Source organism: Microtus oregoni, unplaced genomic scaffold (assembly GCF_018167655.1).
Source record: "Microtus oregoni isolate MIOR12 unplaced genomic scaffold, Mior012 000004F_ref0000308, whole genome shotgun sequence".
In the NCBI taxonomy this organism is placed as follows: Eukaryota; Metazoa; Chordata; class Mammalia; order Rodentia; family Cricetidae; genus Microtus; species Microtus oregoni.
The window spans coordinates 47673338-47689532 of NW_024543063.1; the positions used below are offsets into that span (position 1 = coordinate 47673338).

General features: G+C 42.3%; 1 protein-coding gene across 1 annotated transcript in view; it reads left to right on the forward strand.

Annotated features, from left to right (window-relative positions):
• Tango6 (transport and golgi organization 6 homolog) overlaps positions 1 to 16195 on the forward strand; it is a 166319-nt gene that overhangs the window by 36660 nt on the left and 113464 nt on the right. Inside the window, exons 11-12 of the mRNA XM_041649662.1 lie at positions 2374 to 2565; positions 14302 to 14436. Coding sequence (XP_041505596.1) covers positions 2374 to 2565; positions 14302 to 14436 — 327 coding nt within the window. The remainder of the gene's footprint in view (positions 1 to 2373; positions 2566 to 14301; positions 14437 to 16195) is intronic.

A 16195-nucleotide genomic window follows, 5' to 3' on the forward strand; every position in this document is an offset into this window, starting at 1 on the left:
AGGAATGGAACCTAGAGATTTGTGCGTGCTAGGCAAGTATTCTGCCAGCTAAACTATATCCAGCTAACACAAGCCTCTTAAACTGTAGGTCATGACCCCAGGTGAGGTCACATAAGTGAATGTGGGTGGGGTGGGGGGATTTCAAAACATTTGTCAACAGCAAAAGGTTTTTGACCATAAAATAACCAAAACTTAATTCAAAATCTGGTGGGGCATGAGCTCAGGCATTTCTGACAACTCTTGCAGCACACAGTGTCACTGAGGCTGTTGTTCAGAACACAGACCACATGCCCTTTGCACAGTGCAGAACATTGTGTCAGCACTCAGTGCCAACAAGCACAGCCTAAGACAGCGCTACTCAGGTTCGAGGTCGCTATGTATTATCAATTACAGCACTTGCTGCTTTTATATAAACAATGGCTTAACTGTGGAAAACAAAGACTTTTAATATTTTTCCAATGCCCATTCCTCAGCAGGTAAATATTAAATTAGTTTCTCTTTTAATTTCATTGTGTTAGGATTTTTTTATTTTAAAAATTGTTGATTGTCTGGTGGTGGTGGCACATGCCTTTAATCCCAGGATCTCTGTGAGTTCGAGGCCAGTGTGGTCTACAGAGCAAGTTCCAGGATAGTCTCCATAGCTACAGAGAAACCCTGTCTCGAAAAACCTAAAAAAGAAAATAATAGTAATAAGAAATTGTTGGTTTGGGGGGCTGGAGAGAGCCTCAGGTGCTGAGTGCTTGCTACTCTTCCAGAGGGCTTGAGTTTGGATCTCAGCACCCACGTCAGGCTCTCCCACTGCTCAAGTGCTACAAGATCTAATGCCACCTTTGGTAGGTGTCTGCACTAACCCGAACAAACCCATACACAGACACATACATAATCATTAAATGAATTTTGGCCTTGGATTAGGTCAGAATTTTAAATAAATTCTGAAATGGCCCTCAACTAATTTTTCCAATTTTGTATTAAGTATTTAAGCAAACTTGAGTTTGCTGTATTGATGCTTACAAAATCAAAATGTCAATCTACTCTGAGAAACATTGAAGATACTGTGCATCTTGCCATATCAAATATTTAAGATTGAATTCTTCATGTAAAATTAATCAAGCAAACCCATCTTATTAGTATGAAAATTGGTTCATCTTTAATAAATGGTAAAAACAGATGTATGACAAAGAATTGTTTTAAAGTAAATTTCTAAATTTCTTTATAATTTGTTACCACTGTATGCTTGACTAGTATACATATTCTACACACAACCACACATGGAATTGTAGTAAATCCCTCAGGGAAAAGAGGCTGTGAGTGGAAATGTTTGGGAAACCCTGCTTGGAACCAGGGAACCTTCACCTTGTCAAAACTGACACTTGGTCTAGATAAATGTGTTATTTGGTGTGGTTGTCTTGTTCTTTGTAGGATTCTTAGCAGTATCTGTGACCTCTATCCACTAAATGCCTGCATTAACCCCTAATTATGACAACCAAAAATGTCCTGGAGACATTTCAAAATGTCCCCCAGGGAGGGAAATTACCCGGGCGCAGTTGAACACTGTTCCTCTCAGCTGTCAGCTACTCCAGTGAGCACTAATTGTTAAGGAACTTAAAGTTTTCACTTTCTATGGGAATTCACAGTGGAGAAGGGCAGTCGAAAGCTTACCAAATCCACAGTAATGAATTCCCTGTGAACAGACGTTTATTTCTGGCTTATCTTAAAGGAAAGCCAGAAATGGTCTTTGAAAGGACTTTGGCTAAGTTATATCATCTGAGGACTTAGTTCATGGAAGGCTAGTGATAGAAATCATGAAAATATTATAAAAAGTTTACCAAATAAGTTCTTTTTTGTTCTTTTTTTACACTTATTTATTTGTGTATGTTTTTGGATGTGTATGTATGTTGGCGTGTGTGAGTCACTGTGTGGACGCCAAAGGACACCTTTCATGAATTGATTTTTTTCATTAAACCGGTGCTCTGTATTTGTGTGTGTGCGTGAAGTTCATATACACGGTATCACAAAATGCATATTACTTTACACCTTATGTTTTCTTTGTTTTCTTTTTCTCAATACTGGGATTTGAACCCAGTGCTTATATATATTAGACAAGAACAACTCTGTCATGAAGTTATACCCCTGGTTCTTTTTATTTTTTAGTTTTGAAGGTCTCACTGAGTTGTCCAGGGTGGTCTTGGACCCCTCTGTAGCCTTGATGGCCTTAAACCTGCAATCCTTTTCCCTCAGCCTCCCCAGTGGCGGAGACCACAGGCATGTGTAACAAATGCAGATTGCTTCCTTGGCTGTGAATCCCTCCATGTTTGCCAAGTCCTTAGCGCCAGTGGCTTTTCTGTCACTCTTTCTTTCATCCCCTGCTTCTAGGAGTTGTCTCATCTGGTAGTGGAAAATGAAGCAGAGTTCAAACCCACGCTCTCCTGTTATACAAGCCTGCTGGAACTGGAGCAACACCAGGCTCTGCTTATAGAAGAGCAGGAGCGAAAGCTGCTGGTGCTGCAGTTGCTGGCTGTCCTGTGCGAGAGGATGTCTGAGCAGATATTCACGCACATATCTCAGGTTAGTAGCCGTCACTTTCTGGGTCCAACCTGCTGTTATTTTGGTTTCTTTGCATTTTTTCAAAAAATAAATGTTGCTTAGCCAGGCATGGTGGTGCACACCTTTAATCCCAGCACTCAGAGGCAGAGGCAGGTAAAACTCGAGGCCAGTATTGTCTACAGAGTGAGTTCCAGGCCAGCCAGGGCTAAGTGCTGAGACCCTGTCTCAAAAACAGTTGTTTAGATTGGAACTTGGTGGCACCCCGTCCACGTTTCTTGGAGTTCTGGCTAAACATGAAGGCTATTAATTAAAATTAAGCTCACACTTGTCCAGCTGAAGCTGAGTCTTTCGTACTATACTCTGTGCCTGACAAGCTCCTGATGTGAGTCTCACATACACGAAACTTCTAGAACTGCTTTACATATTTTTCTACTGTAGTGATAGTCAACTTTGAGTGCAAATAAAATCACCTAGCCTTTATAAAATAGACTGCTACCTGGTTCCTTTCTAGAGGTTTTGGATTTAATATGCCCGAGTGGGAGCCTGAAAGTCTTAATTTTTTTAAGGTTTCACATGGGCCAAAGGTTGTAAATGAAGGGCTGGAGTGATGGCTCAGAGCAGTGTTTCTTGACCGTCCTAATGCTACAGCCCTGTAATACAGTTCCTCATATTGTGGTGACCCCCAACCAAAGAATTACATTTGTTGCTACTTCATAACTCTAATTTTGCTACTATTACTAATTGAAATATAAATATCTGTGTTTTCTGATGGCCCTAGGTGACCCCTTGAAAAGGTTGGTTGACCCTCCCCTCCAAGGGGTTGGGGCCCACGTGTTGAGAACCACTGGTTTAGAGGGTGAGAGCACTTACAGTACAAACATAGAACTTGTATCTGGATACCCATTACCCATGTAAAAAGCTGGGTATGATCATACATGTGCCTGTGACCCCAGCTCTGTTCAGGGAAGAGACTACCAGCATAGGTTCAGGCTCAGCGAGAGACTCTATATCAAATGAATAGGGTAGAGAGGGAGAGAATAGGACACCTGACACCTTCCCCTGGATCCCTCATACACTTAGGCATGTGTACTTACACACATGTGTGAATATGCCACACACAAGTAGACAATGATTGGAATTCAAATTTGGAAAAAAAAAAAGTATTAGTCTTGGTGTGGTGGCACACACCTTTAACCCAGCACTCTGGAGGCAGAGGCTGGTGGCTCTCTGAGTTCAAGGTCAGCCTGGTCCACAGAGCAAGTTCAGTCAGGAACAGACAGGACTGCACAGAGAAACTCTGTATCAAAAAAAAAAAACAAAAACAAAAACAAAAACAAAAAACACAAAAAAACCAATCAACTAACTAAATAAACAAAAAAAAAATGTTAGTAAGATCACTTTAAATTTTATACATACTCAGATTCACAGTTCATCTCCACAGTGTCCTGTGCAGTTTTAAGATATTCTCAAAACAATGGTTTCAGGGTAGTGTTCCTGTGTGGGCCAGTTCCTGAATGTTGACTTTGACATTTTTTTAAAAATAGGACATAAAGTAATAATGCATAGGCAATGCAGGGACCGTATTTACCACTTACCATAATTAGCTGTGCCTGGCTGGGGAAGAGTCCTTTGTAAGATGGTGTGATTGTCACACTTAATCTGATCCTCCAGCTCTTTGTATGGTTGTCATTGTCATCTGCTGTCCGTGTTGCTAAGCAGCATTTCGCTGGAGCTCCTGCTGAGAACGTTAGCTGCTGCCTGTCAGCTCTGACTGAGCTTGCCTGTTTAATGGGAATTATGTTCCTGATTTCTGTCCAAGCCCTTCACTCCTTAGTTCACTGACCCTGTGTTACTTGGCATGGCGATTTGTTCCTCTTGTGTTTATCTGGTTTCTGAAGACTTCCTCTTCCAGGTCTGTTTCTGTCTTAGGGTGCTGGGTGGAAGGGGGAGTGGTCTAAAAGCTGATGGACTGAGCTTCTGCACTAGCCTCCTTCCTTCCCAATTAAGGAGCGATAGTGTTGGGCTGGTGTGGCAGGTGAGGTGGCCATTAACTCACTCTTCGCACAGGTTAGTTCAAATGTTCCAGAACAAAAAGTACCAAACTGTCCTTTGTAATTTCACTGCTAGTAAAAATATTAGATGTTATTTTGAAGCACACACATGCCCACACTCACATGCGTGCACACACAAAGAAAATATATTATAAATTGTTTAGTTGATATGGTTAGGATGAAGATTTTTTATATAAGAAAAGCATATAAAAACCAAAGAGCTATCATAAAAGCCCTATACTCTTGAATTGGAAAATTCAAGTTGGAAATCTTAGTGTAAATGCATGATTAATGTTTTTCTTTTTAGATAATGGATATTTTTCTAGTGTCCACTCTCAGTGCCGGGAACAATGGCAGTCAGCAGCAGTAGTGCCCTAGCTCCAGAGTGGAGTCTATAAATACCGTTTTCTACTCAAAGTGTTCAGAGCTCTCTGGGATAAAGGTTGATTTGAAGTCTAGGGCGAAGATTGTACATTAGAAGCTTCAAGGCAGTTTCATGAGCCCAGGCACAAGGACGCTATCTGAATTTAATGGGGTTGTGGCAGTAGCAGCCAGGAGCCACCTTTAAAGGACTCTTGTTGCAACACACAGCACAACTACAGCATTCAGAGGAACAATGGCTTCAGTAGACACATCAAAGACAGAAAATGATTTTAAAAACCTCCCAGGATTCTTTAGAGATTGTTAGGGCATTTGGTCTGTATTTTATAAATTGATAATCAAAGGGAATGGAGAAAGCATTTGTCTTGCCTTTCCTGTAACAATTAGGTTCCAGCTCAGTCAGATAAGCAACAAAGGGATGTTTTTCTCCTTAGGGAAATCACAGGGCCGGCGGTGTGGATTAGACAGTAGTAGGCTGCTTGCCCTGTAGGAAGATCACAGCCAAAACTATTAAAAAAGAACTAGAGAATTACATTTTGGAAACCTTTATGAAATAGATTTAGTTAACGATCACCATTGTTTGCCAAAATGGTTAGAAAGGCTGTGGATAGAAACTTTATGTGTTAGTCCCAGAATACCAGGGAAACTGTTTCCCCCATATTATATAATGTTCAAGTTTGAAATATTTTTCAGTAATTCTATTTATTTTTGTTTTTTAAGCAATTTATTTTTATTTTTAAGTGTGTGTGCACACACATTATGTCCTCGTGTGTACTTATGTATGTTACCTGAGCACAGGTGACTGCAGAAGACAGGAGTTAGTTTCCCTGGATCTGGAGTTACAGGCAGTTGTGAGTCAGCTGCCATGAACACTGGAAACTGACATGGGGCCTGGAAGATGAGCGGGTGCTCTTTACCACTGAGCCATCTCTCCAGCCCCTTGGCAGATTGTTGTTGTATTGATTGATTGATTGATATTTTGTCTTTCTGAAACAGGGTTTCTCTGTATAGCCATGTCTGTCTTGGAACTAGCTCTGTAGATTAGGCTGGCCTCTAATTCATAGAGATTCACCTGCCTCTGCCTCCTAAGTGCTGGGATTAAAGGTGTTTGCCATCACCACTTGGTTTGGTTTCTGAGATAGTGTCTCACTATGTAGCCTTGGATGACCTGGAACTTGCTGTGTAGACCAGGCTTGCCTAGAACTCACAAAGATCCTCCTGCCTCTGCCTCTCCATTGCTGGGATTACATTTGTGTACCAGCACACCTGACTGTGTGTGTGTGTAAAACATTAATTATACATATTACTGAAAAATATTTATTTATTGAAAGAATTTTGTAGTGAATACCTTGTACCCACTTTCTATATAGATGTTGCCATCAGAATTTTATTATACTTCATCGCATCTTTACTCATGATTTTATTTCCTGCATCTCATTTTTCATGTACCTTTCAGGGTTAATGCAGATAGCGGTACATAGGGACTGTGCTAAATATTTTGGCATGGACAGATTGTTCTTATGTCACCATTGAAGAACAGATGTGTTGTGTGCCCCCATATGCCAGATCCAAAATGTGAACATCTACAGTGCATGTGTTTCTGTTTCTTCATCAAATAAATGGCATTAAAAATAAGAAAAAAAAAGAATCAAGCTGGGTATGGTAGTGCACGCCTTTAATCCCAGCACTCATTAGGCAGAGGTAGGCAGATCTCTGTGAGTTCAAGGCCTGCTTGATTTACTAGTGAATTCCAGGACAGCCAGAGTTTTGTAGCGAACCTGACTGAAAAAAAAAAAACCTAAGTAAATAAACAAACAAATAAGGAACCAGTACTGGGTTTAGGTAAATGACTGGAAGAGTGGAGAGATGGGTCAGTCAGTGAAGTGCTTACCATGCAAGCATCATGTTTGAGTTTGGATTCCCAACATCCATTTAAGAAGCTGGCTTGGAAGAGAACATCTGTAACCCCAACACTTGTGAGGTTGGGGGAGGGTGGTGAAGATAAGCAGATCTCTGGCCAGCCAGTCTTCCAGCTGAGATACCCTAATCTCATAAAGTCAAAAGCAATAGAGGAAAATACCTAAAGTCCTTCTCTGCCCTTAGCCTGTATGCAGACAGATACACACATAAATTTTAAAAAATATAGGCAAATTGTGGCTAGGCATGATGGCATACACCTTTAATGACAACATTCAGGAGGAAAGGGCAGGTGTATCTCTGAGTTTGAGGCCATCCTGGCATACATAGAGAATTAGAGTGTTACAAGCGAGTCAGGGCTATATAGTGAGATGTGTCCCAAAAAGAAAGGAATTACATGAGATATTTTTGTAACAGTTGTGGACCAGGCACTAGGAGATATTAAAGAATTGGGTATAATAGCGTGGTAGTAATGTCAAAACCAAATCTCCTTACCTGTTACAAATGCATACTGAAGTACCTATTAACAAAAAAGTAAGTATTCAGTAGAATGTATTGAAATGGCATATTATCTGTGTTATGGTAATAGAGAAACGAGGCATGCAATGGGTCTGTCTACAAATGGGGTTCTCCACCAACTCTCAGATTCTTTCATTCTGTGACCACATATTGAGCTATGTGCTATCTAACTCTTCTAGGTACTGGGGACACAATGCTAAACAAAACAGACATGTATCTGCATTCATGGGGCTGACATTCACATAAGTGGAAATAATAAATAAGAAAGCAAAGAGTGGAGCTGGGGAGGTGGCCTAGCAATTTGAGAGCACTGGCTGCTCTTTCAGAAGACCTGGGTTTAATTCCCAGCACCCACAATTGGCAGCTCCCAGCTGTTTGTAACTCCAGCTCCAGGGGATCTCACACCCTCATACAGACATACATGCAGGCAAAACACCAATGCACATGAAATAAAAATAAATAAATCATTATATAAAAAAGAAAGCAAAGAATATCATTTGGTGATAATTTCATTATGAAATGTGTCAGATGGTGATCATTTCTGGAGAAAAATAGAGCAAGGAAAAGGGCTGGTAAGTAGGTGGCCTTGGAGAGCCACAGTGAGAGATGACTTCTGAGTACAAACCTATAGCCAGGGAAGCTGGGAGCTATTGAGATGTCCAGATAAAGGAAGTATGCCCCACGTGTGTCAGGACCAGCAAGGAGCCCAGTGCCAGTGCAGGGGAAGGAGCAAGCCTCCTAGTCTGCCCTTGCATGCTACTGAGCTGGATCACTGTAACCAGTAGAGTAGAAATGGTTATTCATGATGTTTTTGTTTTCCCTTTTTAGAGATTAATTTTGTGTGTGTGACATAAGTAACACAGACTCATTGCAAAAACAAAGCACAAAAGTGCCTAATATAGCTGGGGTGGTGGTTGACACATACCTTTAATCCCAACACTCGGGAGGGAGAGGCAGGCAGATGGATCTCTGTGAGTTCGAGTCCAGCCTGGTCTACAGAGTGAGTTCCAGGATAGGCTCCAAAGCTATACAGACAAACCCTGACTCAAAACAAACAAACAAACAAACAAAAACCCCAAAACCAAAACATACAAACAAAAACACAGCAGTGCCTAATATAAAGACAAGGTCTTGATTGACCTGTTCTCCCTGGAAACAATAGACAAGCATCAGCAGAGCTTTCTGTGGACCTTTCCTGTGGACCAGGCAAGGCTCAAACTCAGAGATCCACCTGCCTCTGTCTCCTGAGTGTTGGGATTAAAGGTGTGCACCACCACTGCCCTCTCTCCTTTCATCTTTACTTGGGTTCCAGTGATCAGACTCAGTTGACTAGCTTGTACGGCAAGTACTTCTCTACCTGCTGAACCATCTTGCCAGCCTAGAGGTTTATTCTTGCTCAGTGTTGAACTCAGGGAACTCTGACTGTGGGTGGGAGTGGCACACTGGAAAGCAGGAGACTTATTCCCATGGATGTGTCCTATCTCATCTCTCCCCACCTGCTTGTGGTTCTACTGAGTCAACCGCTTAGAATTCCTTTACTCTTTAATAATAACATTAGGTATTTGCTGTTTACCAGGCTCCATCCTGAACACATGATGGGTATTAACTCATTTAATCCTCTTAGTGATCCTATGGAGATGTGTAACTTGCTGACGAAGTGCTGACTGTTGATTTCGTGCATTTCAGCAGCCTCCCGAGAAGCTGAGCTCTAGAGCTCTGACTTGGGCTTCAGTCACTAGGACCTCTTCTTGGGTTGGCAGCCCCATCCCAATCACAGCAGGGTAAGCTGCTATCACAGGGGTGCTACAGGAAGGCCGTCGGCCTAGACATTGGAGTCATCCAGCACTTGGGAGGAGCATCAGAAGTTCAAGCTCATCCATGGCTACACGGTGAGAGGCCAGCCTAGGCGCAATCAGACCCTATTTCAGTGTCCTCCCGACAAATACCAAGGAAGTTTAGGAGAAAGGATATTTTGTTGATGCCATACATTATTACCTGGCCATTACTTCATAGTTAATAGTTCCCAGGTTCTTTAATAATTCTTTTTCTTTTTTTTTTCTTTTTTCCATCCTATGATGGATAAGGAATTTCTTTTTATTCTTTGAAATTTTCACACATTTATGTAATGTATTTTGATCATATCCATCCACTGCTCCCTTCCTCCAGCTCCCCCAGTGCCCACTGACCTTGTGTCTCTCAGTTTCATGGTCTCCTGGTTTTTGTTTTTGTTTTTTTTTTTTTTTTTTGGTTTTTCAAGACAGGGTTTCTCTGTGGCTTTGGAGCCTGTCCTGGAACTAGCTCTGTAGACCAGGCTGGTCTCAAACTCACAGAGATCCGCCTGCCTCTGCCTCCTGAGTGCTGGGATTAAAGGCGTGTGCCACCATCGCCTGGTGTTCTCCTGGTTTTCACCCATTTGCTTTGTTTTTTCATGCATTCAAATGGAAAGCTTCTTCCCTAAGAAGGGGATCATATTATTTGTTTTTCAACCCCCTTTTATGGCCTTTTTATTTTATCGTTTATTTGTTTGTTTTCATTTTTGTTTTTTTTTTCCTAGACAGGATTTTCCCCTGGTTGTCCTGGAACTTGCTCTGTAGACTGGTTAGCCTTTAACTCAGAGGTCCGCCTACCTCTGCCTCCCAAGGGCTGGGATTAAAGGTAATCACCACCATGCCTACTTCCAGCTCTTTTCAAACAGTACATAATGGGTTGGGTGAGACTGCTAAATGAATAAAGGTGCTTGCCACCAAATCTCACAGCCTGAGTTCAGTCTCTGGAGCTCATTTGGTAGGCGAGAACAGATTCCTACAAATTGTTTTGACTTCCACACACATGTGGTGTGTGCGTGTGCATTCACACAAGAATAAACAAATGTTTGTTTGTTTTTTTGAAACAGGATTTCTTGTAGCTTTGGAGCCTGTCCTGGCACTTGCTTTGTAGACCAGGCTGGCCTCGAACTCACAGAGATCTGCCTGCCTCTGCCTCCCAAGTGCTGGCATTAAAGGCATGCACCACCACTGCCCAGCTACAAATGTAATGTTTTTAACATTAAAAAATAAATTAGAAAGAAACTTAGAAAAAGCTAGCTCCAGCAATTAAACAATTCTTGTGCTAACATAGAAGCTAAATAAAATCAAGGTGCACTTTAAAAACTTTTCAGTAGCACAACCAGGTGACCCAAAATGGTATATAAATCAGTAACATCTCAGGGTTAGAGAGGGAGGTAGAAGTTGTCAGCATTGTTTTTGTGCATGGAACGTTTAAATAACCTTCCCAGTTTTCTGCCTTGTCCCAGAAGACAAGTGTTAACAGGCCATTCTCCCAGCTTTAAGCTTGCAGTGAGGATTCTAGCACACCATGTGATTTGTCCAGAGAGTTAAGCATGCAACCTTGCATAGTGTTTAGAGGCTTATTACAACCTATCTCAACCTTCCCATTTACAAAATGATATCTCCCCTTTGAGCCATTAATCCTGAATATACACGTGTGCATGAGTACGTGCGTGAATGTGTGTCTGCTGTTGTTTGTTCAAAGATCTTTGTGCTAGATGATTATACCAGGCTCTGTTCAGATGGTGCCGACCAAATTAATTCCTTTGAAAGGTTATTGATAGCCTACACTATATAAAATCTTGTGTATGAACTACCTTAAGTCTGTAGAAATATTGAAACTTAGAATATGACTGAATCATTTGTAGATTGATGGAAGACACTGGCTTATAAATAAAATTGGGTATTGTCTTCCATATTCATTGCTTATTAGAATTAAGACTGTCCGATGTGGAACTAAGAAATCACCAACGAGGAAACTTTCTTCAGATAACATTTTATAAATGGTCAGAGAGTAATATTTATTTTTATATATGTATTTTATCAAACACACATACATCTAATATGCATATATATATCAAATGTGTATATATATCAAATATATATCATATCTATATATATATGTGTGTGTGTGTGTGTGTGTGTGTGTGTGTGTAGGTCAGAGGGTGACCTTGGGCATTGATTCTTTTTCCCTTTCTAGCTTGATTTTGAGGCACAATATTTTTTGCATTTGCTGCATATGGTCCAGGCAAGCTGCCCTGTCAGGTTCCAGAAGCCTTTCAGATGGGACTCTTTCACTCTGTATGTTCCTCATGTCCCTGCCTCCCATGCCACTTAAGGCATGCTGGGGTTGCAGACATATGCTACCATTTCCAGCTTTTACAGTGGGTTCTGAGGATCTGAACCCAATCATCAGACCTGCATGGCAAGTGCTTTTCCTCACCTAGTCATTTCCCTGGCCCACAGTTTATTTCTTATATTTTATTTTATTTATTTATTTATTTTGGTTTTTCGAGACAGGGTTTCTCTGTAGCTTTGGGGCCCGTCCTGGAACTAGCTCTTGTCGACCAGGCTGGCCTCAAACTCACAGAGATTCACCTGCCTCTACCTCCCGAGTGCTGGGTTTAAAGGCATGTGCCACCACTGCCTGGCTATCTTTTTGGTTTTTTGAGATAAGGTTTCTTTGTATATCCCTGGCTGTCCTAGAACTCATTCTATAGATCAGGCTGACCTCAAACCTGGAGATCCACCTGCCTCTGCTTCTTGAGTGCTGGGTTTAAAGGTGTGCACCACCATTGCCCAACAAAATTTTTTTTTGAGATTTTATTTTTTATGTGTATGTTTGTTTGCCTGAATGTACATATGTGTGCCATGTCTGCAGTCTCCACAGAGCCCAGAAGGGAGGGCACTGGACTGGGACTAGGGTTACAAACAGCTGCCATGAGGGTGCTGGGAATTGAACTCAGTTCCTTGGGAAGAGCAGCCAGTGTTCTTAACCACTGTGCCATCTCTGCAGACCCCAGAGTTTATTTTATTTTATTAGATTTTATTTATTTATTATGTCTACAGGATTCATGCCTGCATGCCAGAAGTCACCAAATCTCATTGTAGATGGTTGTGAGCCACCATGTGGTTGCTGGGAATTGAACTCAGGACCTCTGGAAGAGCAGCCAATGTTCTTAACCTCTGAGCCATCTCTCCAGCCCCCAAGAGTTTATTTTTAAGAGTAGTTTTAGGTTCACAACAAAATTGAAAAGATACAGAGGTTTCTCAGGTATCTCCTGTGTTTACATGTCTCTGACCTTTCCATTGCTGCCACAGAGCAGTGCCCTTGTTAGACTTCTTTATCTCTTTGTGTGTGTGTGTGTGTGTGTGTGAACATGCATATATCTCTCCTGAGGACTTAACCTTTCCACCTGCTAGGCAAGCAGTCTCTACCCCTGAGCTACATTCCTGGGCCCCTTTGTTGTAATTGATGAATCCGCATGTACACATCACCGTCACTCAGAGTCTATAGCTGACATTAGGGTTCCCTCTGGGGGTTGTGCAATTACACATGTGTCCTAGGAATAGACTCACTATCGTATCTGTCCTCTGTCCTCTTTCTAGTCATCTCTTTCTCACTTGTATCCTTTCAATGGGCTTCTACACGTTGTAGCATTCTCCTCACTAATATTCCTCATGGTGTTTCATGGCTTACTAGCTCATTTATAGTGTTGACTCATTTTCCTGTTGTCTTTTTTTTTTTTTTTTTGGTTTTTCGAAACAGGGTTTCTCTGTGATTTTGGTGCCTGTCCTGGAACTAGCTCTTGTAGACCAGGCTGGTCTCGAACTCACAGAGATCCGCCTGCCTCTGCCTCCCGAGTGCTGGGATTAAAGGCGTGCGCCACCACCGCCCGGCCTTTTCCTGTTGTCTTGACACATCAGTTTATTTATCCACTTACCTTATGAAGGACATCTTGGTCATCACCAAGCTTTGGGAATCATGATCAGAGCTGCTGTAAACAACCAGGCTTTTCCGTGGACATAAGTTTCTACCTCCTTTGGGTAAATATCAAATGCAATAGCTAGCTGGGACAAGGGAGAATTCTCTTCTTATAAGAAAAGAGTTCTTGGGACTGGGTTTATAGTAAAGCCCTTGCCTTGTATTCTGCAAGGCCCTGAGTTTGCTTGACAGTTCTGAATTTTAAAAAAGAAAGAAAAAGAAAGCCAGTAACAAAAACCTGTAATCCCAGCACTTAGGAGGTAGAAGAATTAGGAGAATCAGTCATTCATGGCCATGCTCAGCTGTGTATCCAGTTGGAGGCTAGCCTGGGCTACATGAGACTTGCATCTCAAATGACAAGTAGAGTGTTTGTCTAGCACACAGGAAGCCCTGAGTTTGATTTCCGAGCACATAAATTGGGCACGGTGACATATACCTGTTAATCTAACACTTGGGAATTGAAATCAGGAAGAAGAGCAGAAGTCCACAACAATCTTTAAAGACATAACAAGTTCAAGGCTCACCTAGGCTATATGAGTATATAAGTCTGTCTCATAAAAAAAAACAACAAAAGACTTGATAATATGCATATAAAATACTTAGAAGCTTCTGCATTGCTAAGGTCCTGAAGGTGCTGGGTGGAGTAGAGAGCGCTATATCCTCATGCAGTGTCTGCTCCATCTTGTCATTTGACTGTCACTGTATCTTTCCAAACATCTTTTTTTGTTTGTTTGTTTTTTTGAGACAGGGTTTCTCTGTAGCTTTTGGAGCCTCTCCTAGAACTAGCTCTTGTAGACCAGGCTGGCCTCGAACTCACAGAGATCCACCTTCCTCTGCCTCCCAAGTGCTGGGATTAAAGGCATGCGCCACCACTGCCCGGCTTCTTTCCAAACATCTTATATAAACTGGCAAATGTAAAACAAGTCAGAAAAGTATAGAGCACCACTCTTGCTACATAGAAGCAGCCAGTATGTTCTCATGATCCTGAACATGATAAGACGTAGACATATGATGTATGGATTTTACATTTGTTTCTTACCCCATCACTGATGCTAATGCTAATTTCCTTCTTTGGTAGGTAGTTGACTTTGTAGCAGCAACACTGCAGAGAGCGTGCGCAAGTCTGGCTCATCAGGCAGAGAGCACCGTGGAATCCCAGACACTGAGCCTGTCAATGGGGCTGGTGGCTGTCATGCTGGGAGGGGCTGTTCAGGTGAGTTGTAGGTATGAGCGAAACTTGAATTTTTGAGTAGGAACGAGAACCTGCTGCCTTTCTTCCATACCTTCATGGACAACAAGAATCGATACTGCGCTCAGGAGAATCAGGATGACCAACTTGGGTTGTTAATGAGCGTTAATCTCTAACATAGAATGCCACTTCACATTGACCTGCCAGCATGTCACCGTCAAATGAACAGGGCTCTTTCCTGCATAGAACAAACTTGTTTTGGAAACTTTGAGTGTTTTGTGCCTGAGGCAGACATTCAGTTCTCTGACTCCAAAGAGTTGGTGGGAAACCCTTAGCAACCTCTTGGCTGCTCAGATGGCACCTGTTTTGCACGGTTCTACTTAGCTCAGGACCCATCGTTTAGCCCATACAGTGCAATATACTCAAGCCTGCTGCCAGTCATTTTTAAGAGTTTTGTTTTGGCCAGGTGGTGGTGGTGCACGCCTTTAATCCTAGCACTCGGGAGGCAGAGGCAGGCGGATCCTCTGAATGCAAGGCCAGTCTGATATACAGAGCATGTTCTAGGACTGGCTCCAAAGCTACAGAGAAACCCTGTCTTGAACTTCCCTCCCCCCAAAAAAGAGTTTTGTTTTGTTTTGTTTTGTTTGAGGCAGAGTCTCATGTAGCCTAGGCTGGGCTTGAATTCAATATGACATTGATGCTATTCCTTCCTGCCTCCCAGGCATTAGGATGGCAGGTGTGCACCACTATGGTTTTTACATAGTTAGTTTGTAATTTTTAAGATCTATTTCTATTTTTAAATTGTGTGTGTGTATGTGTGTGTCTATGTGTACACGAGTGCGGGTGCCTGCTGAGGCTAGACGATGGTGTCAGAGCCCCTGTGAGCTACCCAATGTGGGTCCTGGGAGCCAAGCACACAGGTCCTCTGCAAGAGCAGTCCACTGCCATCCTTCCAGCTCTAATTTATAATTTTTAATTTATTCATTCAACCACTATTGACTGCGTATTTGCCACATGATAGATCTGAGAACATAGCAGTGGACAAGACAGACGTGGCCTATAACTCACACCATAGTCCAGGAAGAGAGGCACACCCAGAATGACCATTTTAAAATATGATTAGAATTGAATGGAACACCCCAAAAAGAGGGAAGGGGGCCATGAGAACATAACATCTAAGTGAGGCTGGGAGGTCTTCAGTGAGCGAAGGTATTCCACTAAGACCTGAAGGAGGCATAGGTGTTTGAGTGTGGCGAGCATGGAACAGGTGGAAGAATCCTTTCAGTTAAGGAAACTCGTGGCAAAAGCTCAGAAGCAGAGAAAAGCTTGGTTTTTTTGAGCATTGACGGAAAGCCAGCATAACTGAGCTGCAGAGCCCTGGGGACAGCGCTGGCAAAGGCTGTCCTTTGGAGGATAGGCTGGGCTAGAGCACGCTGGTCAGGTGACACAGTAGGTTAGGAGGCCGCAAGAAAGCAGGACAGTCTCAGAGCAGGTTATGAAATCAGACTCAACAACCACAAGCAGGAGCCCCTGGGGAATGCATTTTGAGTCTGAACATTCAAATCAGATTTGATTTTTGATGTATTAGAATTTGCCTTTCTCTTATTTTTTCGCTCTGTGGTTCTGGAGATCAAACCCAGGGTCTTTCACTCCCCGCTGTGCTCCATCTCCAGCCTTCTAAGAATCATACCTGGCTAGCCTGTGTCCGTATGTTTCAGTGTCAAAAGGTGGCTCCCTCCTGCCTGTTCTTAAGGAGAAAAAGACTTTATCTGGGCTGGTTGTC